General features: G+C 47.2%; 2 protein-coding genes across 4 annotated transcripts; both read left to right on the top strand.

Moving 5' to 3' along the window:
- The first annotated feature begins 1,493 nt into the window (after positions 1-1,493).
- Positions 1,494-5,938, top strand: GSTK1 (glutathione S-transferase kappa 1). 3 transcript variants are annotated; one of them, XM_039860544.1, is made up of 9 exons: positions 1,494-1,673; positions 2,176-2,257; positions 2,435-2,563; positions 2,871-2,971; positions 3,155-3,190; positions 4,794-4,910; positions 5,251-5,344; positions 5,629-5,783; positions 5,860-5,938. In XM_039860544.1, the coding sequence occupies exons 1-8, from the start codon at positions 1,602-1,604 to the stop codon at positions 5,676-5,678; spliced, it is 681 nt and encodes a 226-aa protein (XP_039716478.1). In that variant the 5' UTR covers positions 1,494-1,601; the 3' UTR covers positions 5,679-5,783; positions 5,860-5,938. The 3 variants fall into 3 exon arrangements, with proteins under 3 accessions (XP_039716478.1, XP_039716480.1, XP_039716479.1); XM_039860545.1 differs by having other exon boundaries at positions 1,519-1,673; positions 2,115-2,257; XM_039860546.1 differs by lacking the exon at positions 2,435-2,563.
- A 7,305-nt stretch (positions 5,939-13,243) lies between these two features.
- On the top strand, positions 13,244-15,732 carry TMEM139 (transmembrane protein 139). The gene is made up of 3 exons (XM_039860652.1): positions 13,244-13,279; positions 13,391-13,869; positions 14,090-15,732. Exons 1-3 carry the CDS (start codon positions 13,244-13,246, stop codon positions 14,502-14,504), a joined length of 930 nt encoding a protein of 309 aa, XP_039716586.1. The 3' UTR covers positions 14,505-15,732.
- The last annotated feature ends 155 nt before the right edge of the window (positions 15,733-15,887 follow it).

Raw genomic sequence — 15,887 nt, 5'->3', positions numbered from 1 at the left:
ATCAACAGGACAAGGAATAACAAGTGTTGGAGAGCATGAGGAGAAAGAGGAACCCTCATACACTGCTGGTGGGACTGCAAATTGGTACGGCCGCTATGGAAAACAGTATGGAGGGTTCTCAAAAAACTAAGAATCGATCTATCATATGATCCAGCAATCCCTCTACTGGATATTTACCCCAAAGACTTGAAAACATATATTTGAAAAGATATTTGCACAATGATGTTCACAGCAGCATCATTCACGGTGGCCAGGACATGGAAGCAAACGAGTATCTCATGACAGATGATTAGATAAGGAAGCTGGGGTGCATATATACAATGGAATATTTCTCAGCCATAAGAAGAGATGAAATTCTGTCATTTGCGACATCATGGATGGACCTGGAGATAATAATGCTAAGCGAAATAAGCCAGACAGAAAAAGTTGAAAACCACGTGGTATCACTTATGTGTGGGATATAAATCTAAAAGCAACAAACAGGACAAACAAATAGAGACTCACGGACATGGACAATGGACTGACTAGTGGTTACCAGAGGGTGGGGGAGATGGACGGGGTAAAGAGGGTCAAATATGTGGTGACAGAAATCTAACTATGGGCGGTGAACACACAATGCAATATATTACTGGATTTTGTTAACTAATGTCACCATAATAAAAAATAAATAAAATAACATTTTAAAAAATTAATTAAATAAAAGTGAATTCCTAAAAAAATAAATAAATAAAAATAAAAATAAGTGATGATCTACTTTTACAATAAAATCTTATTACCAGGCTAAATTAGCTTTTGGATACTTAAAAATTAATATTGCTGGACAATAACAAAGTATACTTTGTCAGTTTCAGTGACCATCAAGCAATAATTTGTAAGTGGGCAAAAATAACATTTGTCATTCCATTTTATATGTTCTGCTCTATGTAAATGTTTACACTGTACCTTTGTATTCAGATGGCCCAGGGTTTTTTCAAATTAATACATGAGAAGCGTAATATTTATTATGTTTTCCAATTCACAAAATTAGCCATGTTAAAAATAATTTTAATGACATTAAATGGAATTTTAAAAAATTATGTCTTTGCAGTAAATGTAATCCAAATACAAGATAATATGACATTCACGAATACAAATATAGGGCAGACTATTCCCCATTATGAGTCCAGTAATCATTATGTATCCCCATATTTATGAACAAAATGACAAAAGTGAAGATATGTGAACCTATTTTTCACATAGGTTCAGAGAGGCCCAGCAGCTTGCCAAAGGCGACACCAAAATGAGAGGCGCAGCATGCATCTCAAACCACCCTCTTTTGTCTCAGCCTCCACTCCAGGGCAGGGCGGCGACCACGTGGTCCCTGGTCACTAAAGCTGCTTGTTCCCCAGGTGACACCCCACCCACCACAGCTCTCCGCTGCGCAGTCCGGCCCTGACCCCTGGGCGGCGGGGGACCGCTCTCCTCTGCGAGGTTGCGCGGTGGAGACAGGAGGCGGTCCTGGGGGCAGACCGGGAACCCGCTGTGTCGCCGCTCTGCAGAGAAAGGAACCGTGCGCCGCCTCTTCCGGAGCCGCGCTCGCTTGTCTTTCTCTGCGCTGCAGGATGGGGCCCCTGCCGCGGACCCTGGAGCTCTTCTACGATGTGCTGTCCCCCTACTCCTGGCTGAGTTTCGAGGTGACGCCGGGCCTGGGAGGGCAAGGGCGGAGGGCAGAGCAAACGCAGGACACTGGGCCCACGGTCTCATGCAATTCCGGACGCTGCCCCCAAGGGCTTTACGACATACAGATAGATAGAGAGCCAGGGCTGAAGGTCGCTGGGCCTAGGTAGAGCCTAAGGCAGTGGTCTCCCACAGTGGGTTGGAAAAGGGACAACTCCAAAGAATCAAGGAGAAAACCATGGCACCGCCACTTCTTAGCCCTCCGTTGTCAGTTTCTGAGGGGTGGAATGCGGAACAGGATGGAAACCGTCCACCGGAGCAGAGATCCTGGGATGGATTTCTAGGAGTGGAGAGAGCTTTTCCATTTCCAGTCGAGTAAGGCAGGGTGTCCGCATTACTCCTACTTCGTGCTTAGAATCTGGCTAATCACTTGCCGTGAAACACCCTTCCCGTTCCAGCGCTCATGTTCACACTTTCTACCTGCACACTGGCTTTGCAAGTTCACCTCTGCTCCTGCAGATGCTGTGCCGGTATAAGTACATCTGGAACATCCACCTACAGTTGCGTCCGAGCTTCATTGCGGGGATCATGAAAGACAGTGGTATGAAGGCCGCAGCGCTGGGGACAGGGACCTGAGGGAGGGCTGGTTTCAAAGGCCCACAGGGGCTGTTCTCAATGGGGTCTTTGTATTGGCACCAGCAGAGAGTATTTGTTCTCTGCCCAAAACCTGAGACTCTTAGGTCGTCTCTCACCAGTGTGTCCAACTTTCCACTTGCAGGAAACAAGCCACCAGCTCTGCTTCCCCGCAAAGCCAAATACTTGGAAAATGACATTAGACTCCTGAGACAGCATATCCAGGTTCCCATCCAGTTCCCCAAGGATTTCTTCTCTGTGATCCTTGAAAAAGGTGAAGAGAGGGGGATACACATGCGGCAGCAAGTGGGAGGCAGTGAAGGTGAAGATTGTAGGGCCAGGAAGGAGAGACTGGGCGACTAACTTCAATGAAACACACCCTGGGAAAACTCAGGAGCAGAGTTGAGCGAGAAAAGGTTGTAGGGACAGAGGGGGAGGAAGAACAGGACAAATCAGTCATGAGAAACGGCGGGAGGCTGAGAGCGATCCAGCTCTTCGAGATGTCAGAAGCAAGAAAGAGCAGGTCCTCCATCTGGAAACAAGCTAGGGGAGCCCTACCTCTGAGTGCCTCTGCCCCACAGGAAGTCTGTTGGCCATGCGCTTCCTCACTGCCGTGAACTTGGAGCAGCCAGACATGCTGGAGAAAGTGTCCAGGGAACTATGGATGCGTGTCTGGTCTCGGGTGAGGGCGGGGCTTTGGAAAACCACCTGGGAGACCCAGGTTGACTTGATGACCCTCCCCTAGGCCCATTTCCAGACTCCTGCTCCTTCTGGCCACCCCTGACCCCATCGTTCACTGACCTACTGTCCACTACCCCACCCCTCACCTGGCCACCCCTCCTGCTGACTGTTTTATTCTTCCCAGGATGAAGACATCACGGAGCCCCAGAGCATCCTGGCAGTGAGTGTCCGAACTGCCCCCGCTCCTTTCACAGGGAATCGCACAGAGAACAGTTGGCATTTGGGGGTGGAGAGAACATAGTTTTCTTACTGGATGGAAGAGGTCATTGTTATTTAAGGAGAAAGGATGTCTATGTTTGAGGACAAATTACTGAAAGGCTGGAACTAAGGACTCTCATGGTTGTAATGGAAGCGCAAAATTCTACATGGGCAGAATTTATTTGATGGAAGTCAGTGGGAGGGAAATCATCAATGGGAGGGAGGGATGAAGTACTGGCAGGTCCTGGACCCAAACACTCCAACATAAACCTCACCAACACGTGCAAAGTAGAAACCAGGCTTTAAAAAGACAAAAACAGATTACTAACTCAAGCCAGAATTATAGAAAATCCTGAGTGAGAACAAATGGAAATAGCTCAAAACATTGAAATATGTGCCAGCCATAGATGGGGGTATAGAAAGCATGTGATTAAATCAGGAAATTAAAACCAATATTTTCCCTTCAGTTTACAAAAAGATAGTTGAGCCATATTCAAATTTAATATATAAAATGGCAAATCACAAAAAAAGTTAAGCGTAGGAAGAATGGCCAACACACCCTCCGGTGTTGTATTCCGGCAGAGGATACGCAGAAAGCTTGCCCTCTGGCCTAATGCCGACCTATCGTTTTACATGCCATTGCAAACTCTGAAAGTGTAATTCTTAGTTTCTACATAGCATTCCATTCAGTGAACTCATTTTGGTTTACTTAACCATACCCCTATTGAACATTTGGTCTGGGACAAAGTTCTCTCAGCTGGCCATGTCAAAGACAGTGTCACATCAGAATGCACAACATGATTTGTGTTTCTCCTTCAGGTCGAGGAGCTCAGGTTTCAGTGGTCCTTGAACTTGCGTGCAAATGAAAATCACCTGGAGCACCTGGGTGCTGCCCCCTACCCCCTGACAAATTCCAGTATAATTGTTCTAGGGAATGGCCCTCGAATTTGGGGTTTTGTTTTTTTTTAAAGCTCCCCTAGGAGATTCTAATGTGTAGCCAAACCACTGATCCCAAACTATAACAACAAAACCCAAACTGAAGCCTTTATCATTCTCTGGAAGTTAGGCAGGTTGTTGCAGCTGTGTACCCTACTCAAGTCCCCAGGAAATTCCATGGGAATTACACCCCAGCCCTTCAAAAAAGCACAAAATATTCAGGAATTCTGAGAAGCAGGAAGGCAAGAACCCCAGACTTAATGATAGGGACTGGGATTCCGTGTTCGCTCTGCTACTAACAGGCTCTTTAACGAGTCAGCTCCGGCCTGCACTTGTCTCCTCTCTTCCTTGATAAGGAAGAGGTCAGGATCCGTGTGTATCTAAGATGCCCTCTAGTGTTACATTTCTGCAACTATGACTTTTTGCCATTTGCTCTTTCTGTCGATTTCAAGATTTTGAAGGAAGAAAACATAGCCACTCTTGGCAAGAACAGACCTCCACTCATGGGTGGGTAAAGGCCTTGCTAGAAAAACTTGGAGGCAGAAAATTAAAAGACCAGAGTTTTCTCCTGAGACCCCCTCCCCCCGCCTAATGCAGGCAAGGTTGTGTCCCCTTCCAAATCCCCTCAGGCTGCAGAGAATGCTGGCATGTCTGCAGAACAAGCCCGGGGACTTCTGGAAAAGACCTCAACACCACAGGTGAAGAACCAGCTCAGGGAGACCACAGAGGCAGCCTGCAAATATGGGGTGAGCAACTCTCGATGCGTATCCCCAACTCTGAGGGCAGAGTCTGAAAACCTCTGCTGGGTCCCCACATGCCCTAGTCCTCCCTAGCTTTCCCAGATGACCCTTATCCTCTCCCTTGTCCCTGAGCCCAGGGACGGGAAGAGAGGGAGACAGATGGTGAGAAAAGACAGAGCATCTGAGAGTTAGAAACCGAAACTCCCCTTAGAGCCACAGAGCCTCTGAGCAAACACCTCTGGCTGCTTCAGTGACCCCAGACAGGTGTTGGCTCGTAGCCTTGACCCCAGCCTGATAGACACCTGCTCCATCACCTTCCTCCCTGCACTGTAACTGCTTTCTCCAGGCCTTTGGGCTGCCCATCACCGTGGTCCACCTGGGTGGACAGACCCACATGCTATTTGGCTCTGACCGGATGGAGTTGCTGGCGCACCTACTGAGTAAGTTACAGGTTCATGTTGAGCTGTCCTTGACCCTAGCCCCGCTCACATTTATATCGATTGACCAGAAGGACAGATGCAGAGCAAAAATATTCTGGGCATTTCCAACAACGAAGCAAAGCATCATGCAGACACAGGGTGCTTGAGGTTAAATGGAAGGGGCCGCCCTCAGCCCCATAGGAGAGAAGGGAGCCTCTTGCAACTTAAAGCCAAGCAGAGCTCTTCCTGGAGAATGCCAGGCCTCATGGACCCGGCCTCTGACATATGGGATTTTCTCCTCCCAGGAGAGAAATGGATGGGTCCTGTGCCTCCAGCTGTGAGTGCCAGACTTTAAGGATGCCCAGAGGAAGCAAAACCTTTGTCTGAAACAGCAGAGCTTCTGCTTACCCTTCCTCCACTGTGGGACACTGGGACTCTGGCTTCCCCACCGATGGGGGTTCCAGCCCTGAGGGTGCTGGGGAGGGGCTGTGCAGTGCATCATTTACATTACCCTCACGGCTGCTCGCTCTTCTGTGCCTCACACGTGCCTTTACAGAGCCCCAAACTCTGCTTTTCCCACAAAATAAACCTAATGCCGTTAGGCGTATTTCTGGTTCTGGGTCTTCCCTGGTGCTTGTGTGTTTCTGTTCCTTGCACTTCCTGTCCACTTCAGGTGTTCAAGAAGAACAGCTCTTCCTGTTCTCCCAGTTCCCCTGCCCACCTCGGGGCAGTTTATGTGGAAGGAGCAGGATACAGTCTCTGTTTCTTCTGCAGAATGTCCCTAGGTCTCTGTCAAGGACAAAAACTAGGCCAGATGGATTTTGCAACTATCCAGTCTGGCACTTACTGTCTTCTAACCAGCCATGGCATCTGAGACAGGGCTGGGACCCAAGGCCTAGTGGGAGTGAAAGCTGGAGGGAACCACAGCCTGGCTTGCACCCAGATATTTAAACCGGGTCCAGCAGAAGCAGGGCAAGGCAGCGCAGGGAGACCTGCTGCAGTTGCCATGGCCTGGGGAAGCTGCTCATCCCCTCATCGCTCCCTCCCCTCGCCCACAGTGCAGATGCTGAGAGAACCCCGGGCCTCTCTCCCTGGCCTAGTGCAAGTCCTGTGGCTCCCACACTAACCTATAGCTTTCCCACTCCCCCCGTTATTTACCCAAAGTCTCTGCTCTATCTGTGCCCCAAGTGCAACCATCAGAATACCTTGTGTTTCCATAGTATTTGGACTTCCTAGAGAATACCCTTTATTCAGAAGCCGAAACCACACTTGGACACCTGGCGGAAGCCAGGTGTGGAGCCTTCGATGCTCGAGGGTCCCTGGGCCTAGGAGCAGAAGCCCTCTTCCCTTTGCTCTCTCCCTCTGGCTCTTTCTCATCTCACATCTGGTTTTCTGCTTTTGTCCCCCCCAGTGTTCTGTCTTCGTCCTCTCCTTCCCTTTTCCATTATTCCAGCATGTTCCAGGATTTCAGGTCATCCTTACTGGGCTTCTCTGTGAAGTAATGCCAGAAGGACACTTCCCAATAAGCACCCTCTCCTTCAAAGGAGATTTCATGAGATGCTAGTCTCAGCGTTATTTGTGATATCGAATAACTTAAATATCTAATAGGAAAAAGATGCTTTAATAAATTACAGTATATCCAGCATATGATGTTTCACAGCCATCAAAAATTATATGTGTGCAATGCAATATATACATGCCTTACTGTTGAATTTACACCTGAAACTTACTGGATTTCGTTAACCAATGTCACCATTTAAAAATTTTTTTCAAATTATATATGTGAAGAATTTTAAAGAACATTGGAAATCTTAGGATATAATATTGGTTGGGAAAAAAGATGTGACTTTATAGTATGATCTCAATTATGTCTTAATATATTAAAATATAGGAGATGTGAATATATTAATCTTAGAATGAAATATGTCAAAATGTTTCCATTTTTTTTGTATACCTTTTAAATGACCTGGTAAACAAATACATATTTAACAAAAGAAACAACAAGAAGTCTAGATTCACATTTGTGTACAATTGTGCATTCTTCCCATTGTTTTCTAAAGGTATTGATTGCTTAACTTAACCCTAAATCTTACTCCAGGCTAATGTGGGATAATGTCTTATCATGCGCTTTCCCAGCTCTACTCAGCCTTCTTCAAAGACTGGCATCCTATTTACCTAACGCAATAGCAGAATTTCATCTTCTCTGGAAGAAGGTGACAATTTCTAGACTCATCCTTACACACGTGATCTAGATTATAATTTCTGAACAACCTCTGCCAAATGGAATCCAAAGTGAATTTTTTAATCAGAGTTTTCCAAAAATACAGAACAAATAGGATATTTATAGAGATATAGAGAAATCAGAAGATTATGAGGAGGTGGCTCACATGATTCTGAAGACTGAGGGGGCCCAGGGTCCACCATTTGCGAGCTGGAGGCCCAGGAGCACCGGCGGTGTGGTTCCAGTGGAGTCCAGAGGCCTGCGAACGAGGAGCCACGAAGTCTGAGGGCAGGAGAATGTGGCTGTCTCAGTTCAAGCAGAGAGCATATTTGCCCTTCCTCTGCTTTTCGTGTTCTATCGGGCCCTCAGAGGACTGGATGATGGCACCCACACTGGGAGGGTCACCTTTATTCAGTTCACCGATTCAAATGCTCATCTCTTCTAGAAACACCCTCACCGACACACCCAGAAATAGTTTTATCAGCCACGTGAGCACACTTTTGCTCGGTCAGGTTTACATGTATAAAATTAACCACCGCGAGAAAAGAAAAAGCCCCCAAATGCAGCTGTATTTCTTTTTATAAAGAAATACTCTTTAATCTAAAGAGAGTTTCATACTTAGTTTCTTCCTCTTCATCCCTTCTGATCAACAGTTGCTATGTAAGGTAAAATTTGCAATTATGTCAATACTCAAAATTCTGTAGTAAACCACGTTTTTGTTTTGTAATTCAAATTCCAAGCTCACGAAATAACATTATGCTTCAAAACCACAACCTTCTTAGATAAAATTCCTAGAAGTGATATCTTTTTTACCGAGCCAAAACACAAGTGGTAATTAACAACAAAAAAGTATTGCATGCATGTGATAAATGAAAAAACAGACCAAGGCATCATGTGAAAAGTGAAGAGTCTCCCTTTTCCCACTCCCATCCCTAGTCTCCAGTTTTTTGTATATCTTCCCAGAAATGTCCATATTTAACATGCAAATGTCAGACGTAATCCAGCGAGATGCCATACACCCTTCATCGGCTTTGCCAATAGTATAATATAGCATCATAACACAGCCGGGAAATTCACGCTACCGTCCATCAACCTGATTCAGACCTTACCGGTTTCTGTGTCTGTATTTACTTCCATGTAATTGTATCACTGCATATTCACATGACAACCATAGTCGAGATAAAGAACATTTCCAGCCTAAAGATCCCTCATGCAGCCACCTCCCTCCCTCTCCACTTTCCTAACCCCTTGCAAGCATTAATCTGCTCTTCATATAGTTTTGTCTCTCGAGAGCGTTGTATAAAGGGAATCGGCTTGGCTTGTTTCCACTTGGCATAATTCTCTTGACGTCCACCCAAGGTGTTGCCTGTATCTGCAGTTTGTTCTGTTTTAACGATGAGTAGTGTCCTATGGAATGGATTTGCCAGTTTGTTTAACAGATTTAAGGACATTCGGGTTGTTTCCACTTTGGGGCTATTACACATACAGCTGCAGTGAACATTCATGGACAGATTGTTGTGTGCACGTAAGTTTTCATTTTTCTGGGGTAAGTGCCCAGGAGCACGACTGCTGGGTCACATGGTAAGGGCATGTCTACTTTCTCAGGAAACTGCCATACTTGCCCAGAGTGGCCGTGCCGTTTTACCTTCCCACCGGCAATGCGTGAATGATCCAATTTCTCCACATCCTCCCCAGCATTTGGTGGTATTACTTTTTTTTTATTTTAGCCTTTTCTGATAGGTGTGCAGTTGTATCTCATTGTGGTTTTAATTTGCATTTCCCTAATGGCTAACAACGATCATCTTTTTGTGTGCTTATCTGCCATCTGTACATGCTCTTCAGTGAAATATCTCTTCATATCTTTTACTTATTTTCTAATTGGACTGTTTTGATAAATGCCTATAGTTTTTAAAATAGATTTTAAAAGAATTTGCAAACTAAGAACATATTTTTGAAACAACTGGGGGAAAACAATACAGATTTGGTATTAGCTGATGTTAAGGAATTAATGTCAATTTCATTAAGTGGAATTAATGTTAAGGAATTAATGTTAATTTCATTAAGATCATGGCAGGGTGGCTATGCATAAAAAAGCTCTCATCGGTTGGAATTAATTTCTGAACTATTTAGGGTAGAAGTGGCCTGATGCCTTTTAAAAGACGGAAGAGGTGGAAGGAAGAGCTGAAGCATGAGTGGCAAAAATGTCGATAATTGTTGAAGCCGTGTGATGGGTACACAGAGAATTCACTATACTGTCCTTTCCTCTTTTATGTGCATTGGGATATTTCCAGGATAAAAATGTTTTTAAAGGGAATGCCATGAAAATGAAACCCTGTGATAGTTCCTATTTTCATCATATCCCCCAGAGTACTATGCACACAAGGTCAGCTTTACGGACTTGAAAGCCATGCACTCGCACAGGGCCTCACAACCAGTTTAATGCTCTGCTATTGCTGTCTTGAAATCCTTCATATTTTTGAACGAGGGGCCCTGCATATTAATTTTGCACTAGATCCCACAAATTATGTAGCTGTATCCGACCCCATAAGCGTGCAGTGCATGCTGAGTAAATGCTTATCAAATAAACGGAACAAAGGAAAGAAGAAAGTGAGTGAGAGAAGGGGAAAAGTGACAAAGGCAGCAAAAAGACGACAAGATAAGTCAAAGGAGAGACAGAAAAGTCACAAGGTAAATAATTTGGATGGAGATTCCAGGAAATAATGCTACTGGGGAGGCAGGCGAGTTCAGAGAGAAAGGAGTCCAAAATAGAGGAGTTTGGGGCCATGAATTCATCATTCTTCTCAGAGGACTCGCAGCCCTTCGTTCTACTATAATTCCCAAGCATAAGCAAAAGTGGAAGAAAGAGGTAGCCACTTGGACCCCAGGGTAAAAGAGGACTGGAGGCTGGGGGACCAACCGGACCACTGCTCCTTGTTTGTCCTATGCCTTTAATTCCAGCCTAGAGAGTTTCTTCCACATCTTTACAGAGGGTGGGGAACACTGGAACCCTTGGCCTAGAGCAGACCAAGGCTCTGGCTGGCTCTGGCTGAGGCCAGACTGGAAGAGACTGGGAAGGGCAGTGGGGGGGCGGGATCAGAGATAGGCAACTGAGAGAGGACCCAGGGATCAAAAGATCATGAGTCATTAAGTCAGTAAGTATTCACTAGTTACCAATAAATGACACGTGTTCACTCTCCACGTCTAGCAATGACGTGGATGTAAAAGGAGTGTAAACAAACCCCACTCTTATCCAAGATGCATTCCTGATCCCCACCCTTCTCAGCACAAAGTCTCTCTTCTGAACCCCAGCAGCACTTTGTACCCTGCTCACAGCATTTGTTACTTTGTACCTCGTCTTAGTCCTGTACATGTCTTTCCTCTTCTGGCCAGTAAGCTCCTTGAGAGTGAGATTCCTACTGTACATACCTCGGAGTGTCCCACATAGCAAGCGAACAATAAAAAATGTACTGAACCCAAGTTTGATAGATGGTAGAACTGAGGTTTCTAACCTGGTTTGGCCATCTCCAAAAAAATATGCGATTAGCCACAATGCCTCTCCCTGTTTTCTCACATTTAGGGATGTATTCACATGGGGCCTTATTGCCACTATCTGTAGACTTTTCTTAATAAACAATGCTTTTTATTGTCACTTGGCAACAACTATGCTCAATTTCTCAATTCCAGAGAATTCCAGAATTGCCTTTTGTGGCTTAGTGCTGAACATCTGAGGGAGACTGACAGCCTGAACCCCACTGTTCATTCAGTCTGTTCCCAGTGAGCTTAGTACAATATTACAACTAGTTGGCGAGGGTGAGCATGTGTATTTATCCTGACCTACTACTTGAGGATTTATGATTCTTTGGAAGCATTTCCATCCCAGAAATATCAATGTTCTGACCTACTTTATGTTAACTCATTTAACTACCTTCCCTACACATTTGGAGGAGCTGTGAGTAAGGCAACTACCAGAGAAAAACTCTCAACTGAGCTAAGTCAAGATTCTGAGTTCAAGTGTAACTAAACAAATCATGTACTTTCTCTGGGCTGGTTTCCTCCTCTGTAACAGCGATTTGACACACACACAGACACACACACACCGTCTGCTGGTACAGCCCCGACTATGCCCCATGACTGTCCTTGGGATTTGATTTGTGCCCCGTTATCTTCTACCCGCTTGTTCCCTGATAACACTCTGGAGGAATGGAGCGCAGCCTTGCCTATCCTCCTTGAGGTCGCAAGGACAGAGTGTGTCTCTGGCCACTCTGCACCTCCCAGCACCTGCCTCACCCAGATTGCCTGCCTGAGCCACAACTGAAAAGAGTGGGTCCTGCATCTCTAGTGTATGCCGAGGCCAGGAAAAATGGTAGGCTTCTAATAAAAGCATTCAGCTATGTTTAGTGAGCACCTACTATGTGCCAGGACCTGACTTAGTTGCAGGGATCAGAGATGATTGAAACTAGTCACTCGCCTTGAGAAGATCACAGTGGAAGAAAGGTATATAAACAGAAAATTACTATTTAAACAGGTAAAGTGTGGGAAGGGAGTCGGTGGCTATACTGTGCAGACAGCCTCCACAGAGCAGGCATCATCTCCAAGGTGGCTTTTGAAGAATCAAGAGTTAACCAGGCTGCGAAGCACACGCAAACTTGTCTTACAGGTCTGCAGAATACAAGGCCTTCATAGAAAAGAAACTATGGCAGCAGAAGCAGAACACACCATTCCCTGCCCACAGCAGTGCTTACAGTATGCAAAGCACTTTTTGATCTAGAGATTAAACAAATCACGGTCTCTGCTCCCAGGCACAAAATATATTCCGTAAATATAAGACAAACTGCTCAGAATACAATGCGCATTGAGAAGGAAAGATGAGTTTAACTCTGGGCTTAAGTACAAAGATCAGCGTGGGTGGGAAGAAGGGCAACTCACTACAACACGGTGGGGGGGTGGGGTGAGGAAAATCAAGGTGGGGCAGACTTGGTCAGTCTTCAGGAGAAAATGGGAGCATAAAGCCAGCCGCAGGAACCTGAGGGACTGGGGCAGGAGAGGGTGGGGCAAGCAGGCTCCACCTCCTCCACGCCTCCTGCTCCCCCCACAGCGCACTTTCTTCACAGTCTGGTCGAGACAGGTGAGGGAGGAACTCCTAAGGCCGGTGAGAGGGGCGGGAGGGTCCTGGGATTGGGGCTGGGGTGTAAGGAGGGGGTCTGGCCCCTCTGTGGAGTCTGCAAGCCCTTGCTACACAGAGTTCAGAGAACTCCTGACAGGCTGGTTTGGGGATATGGCTGTCTCAGCCGGGTTGCTCTGTTAGAAAGGAAAGAAAAGTCTCCCCAGCAACCTCCCAGACCCTGTGATAACTCCGGGTTAGAAACCAGAAGTCTGAGTTTCCTGAGTTAGGGACAGTAGAGGGTGGAGGATCCTGGCAGATGTGGGGTGTAGAGAGGTCAGGAGTTATCTGGGCCTCTGTCCATTGCCCTAGGCCTTTGTCTGTAAGATTCTCTTTCACTTAGCTGTCTCCTTGAGGCTATATTGGGTCCGTGTGCATTTGGGAAGATAGGGTCAGACAGGGTAAGTGGTGCTCCCTTCCCATACTCACCCCAAAAAAAGAGTCATACTGAGGGTCCCTGACTGGGAAGCTGGAGGGTAGAGGTCCATCTCAAGCAATAATAAAGGCCAGGGCCTGCCCCATTACCCGGATTCCAGAGATGCCAGTGAACCCCAAGGCCCCAAGGCCTGCCCAGGTCTGAATCCTGGGTGCTGTGAAAGGCAGAGCTGGAAGGAAGACTGTAGGGAAGGAAAAAGGAAGGCAGGTGGCCGTGACACCGTAAACTGGTATGAGGGCTGGGAGTTAGAATTCCTGGGCTGGTTTCCTGGCTACTCCACACATACTGATACCCCTGGACAACAGTGTGATCCTAGAAAGAATTACAGAGCTGGAGAAGATCCTGCTGATCATTTATTTTGCCCATTTATTTGATTCGAGATTGAAGAACCTAAAACCCCAGAAAGGTGTCTTGGAATCTGACTCAGCCATGATGCCACTTGCTAGTTTAGACACAACAGCTGTGTATCTTTTTGCAGGAGCCTGGGGAGGGGCCATGGTGCCAAGCCAGTGGTGGGGGAGACTGGAGAAGCCGCTTCTCTACCTGTGCTGCGCCTCCTTCCTCCTGGGGCTGGCTTTGCTGGGCATACGGCCAGACATCACCCCTGCTGCTTATTTCTTTCTGACCTTGGGTGGCTTCTTCTTGTTTGCCTGCCTCCTGGCCTGTTTTCTGGAATGGGTGTTCCGATCAGTGCAGACGGAGAGCCCAGGGTCCTCCAGCAGTGCACGGTGAGTTGGGGCGGGCAGGATTGGAGGGATACACTGTGGCCCCATTCTCCCTGTGTTCTCCTGTTCCCTCAGATATACAGGCTCTGCTTTCTTCTGTTACTGGTATCAGTGAGAGGAGAGGGTTAGGGGCTCGTGGAGGGGTCTTTGTTGGTAAAAGACAGAAAACAGTAAAAAGGCTCCTTTCAGGAAGCCACCAATGACCTTATTTATCCTTTCTCAGGGACAATGAAGCCTTTGAGGTGCCAACCTATGAAGAGGCCGTGGTGTTGGAATCACAGAGCCACCCCCATGAGTTGGATCAACCACCCCCCTACAGCAGTGTTGTAATCCCCCCAGGACTTGCAGAGGGACAGCCTAACCATCCAGAGGGGCCCAGGAGAGCCGGAGTGGAAAGGCGAGTAGGCTCAGAGGGGTCTATGACCTCAGGAAGCCCTGGAAGAACTCCAATCAGCCTTCAGCTTCAGGGACCACGAGTCGTGTCCACAGCTCCTGATCTGCAGAGCTTGGGGACAATCCCCAAATTGGAGCCGCTCCCCAAACCGGAGCCTCTTACTCCGCCCCCTGCCTATGATGTCAGCTTTGGTCACCCTGATGATGAAAATGTTTTCTCTGAAGACAACTGGGCACCCCCCTAACAGACTTTGCCAAGATCTATCATCTCTTTGCACCAGGCCCACTCATTTGACCAACACTTCCCAGTGCCTGCTACATGTCAAGAACCAGACAACACAAATGGGAACTTTAACTCAGATGGGAGTCAGGCTACGGTAAGCCATTCCCAGCGGAGATGTAGATGGCACAATTTGAATTTTCAGGCAACATTCAGAAACCTACCCCATATCCATTATTTCCATAGTTAGATTGAGGGTGAGATGAGGTGGTGGTCCAGAGAATCTGGAGAAGGAAAAAAAGAAACATCTGAGTGATAGCTATGTTGTTTCTGTTCCAGGTGCTTTGCCTCAGTCTATCAGATCGCTTAGGCTTCCAAGTCTGTCTGAGCTATTATTACCCACATGTGAAAAATGAGGATTCCAAGGGTTAGAGAAGTTTGATTATTTGCACAAAAGCACAGTGCTGGTAAATAGCACAAAAATGACTTGAACTCTGCTCTTCGGAGGCCAAAGCCCACTGTGTTCTCAGTACAAGGTAAGGGAAGCCAGGCCATCCACACAGCTGTCAATCTCTGTCTTGGACAACTGCTGGTGAGGGGTGGAAGACTTCGTGTAGACAGAATGGAGGACTAGCTGTGTTTGCAGACAGGGTGGGCTGAGTGTGCCCAGCCTCCTTCAGGAGTGAAGCTAATCAAAGCTGTGATGGCTCCTACTCCATGGGAGGAGCAGTTCCTGCCCAGGGGCTGGAGAGCAGTGCCAAGGCAGAGTCCTCATCCTATCTAGAAACAGTGGGGCAAACTGCCCCAAGGTTAGAGACTTGTTAGTTCGAGAATAGGTGGATAAAGAGGGTCAGCAGGGATAATCCGAGAGTTTCTCGGCAGTGGTGGCGGGAGTATCTATCTAAGGATACTCTTGAATCACTCAGTGTGAAGCACTGGAGTCACTTGCGCTGACTAATCGCTTCAGCCTCACCCCTGCACTTGGACCGCTAGGGTTTTACCCCAGTCCCCGCCCTGCTTTCTCAAATCCCAACAAAACACCAGATTGTCTGGCATCTTGTCCTAGGGCTGCGGTGTAGATTTTGGCCACTGGGAGCTGCTCGACTATCGGTGACCCACCCTCCTCAGTGGTGCGCTCCCCACTCAGGCCTTCAGTCGCTGAACGGGTGTCTGGCGCCTTCTAGTGCTCTCCGCTTCTTCCTTACCCTGGCCCCAACAGTTCAATAAAATGAAAATTCGGGCCACACCCGTCTTCGTACAGTTCTTGTAATAGGCCAGGAAGGCGGAGTGGGAGGTGTCGGGGAGGGAACCATGATTTCCGCGGGAACCGACGGCCAATCACATTCCCACGTAGGGCGGGGCGGCTCCTCGCGCTGGCCCCACCCCTTCCCTTTCCGCCGAGCGCGCT

The sequence above is a fragment of the Pteropus medius genome, unplaced genomic scaffold (assembly GCF_902729225.1).
Source record: "Pteropus medius unplaced genomic scaffold, Ma_sr-lr_union100, whole genome shotgun sequence".
In the NCBI taxonomy this organism is placed as follows: Eukaryota; Metazoa; Chordata; class Mammalia; order Chiroptera; family Pteropodidae; genus Pteropus; species Pteropus medius.
This window is presented reverse-complemented; position numbering and strand designations above follow the sequence as displayed.

Excerpts from the sequence above, each read along its gene's own strand:
- GSTK1 (XM_039860544.1), top strand. The coding sequence starts at position 1,602 with ATGGGGCCCCTGCCGCGGACCCTGGAGCTCTTCTACGATGTGCTGTCC. Across the intron at positions 2,564-2,870 it reads CTCTGTGATCCTTGAAAAAG|GAAGTCTGTTGGCCATGCGC; the intron begins GTGAAGAGAGGG and ends TCTGCCCCACAG. Across the intron at positions 2,972-3,154 it reads GGATGCGTGTCTGGTCTCGG|GATGAAGACATCACGGAGCC; the intron begins GTGAGGGCGGGG and ends TATTCTTCCCAG.
- TMEM139 (XM_039860652.1), top strand. The coding sequence starts at position 13,244 with ATGCCAGTGAACCCCAAGGCCCCAAGGCCTGCCCAG. Across the intron at positions 13,280-13,390 it reads AGGCCCCAAGGCCTGCCCAG|AATTCCTGGGCTGGTTTCCT; the intron begins GTCTGAATCCTG and ends GCTGGGAGTTAG. Across the intron at positions 13,870-14,089 it reads GGGTCCTCCAGCAGTGCACG|GGACAATGAAGCCTTTGAGG; the intron begins GTGAGTTGGGGC and ends ATCCTTTCTCAG.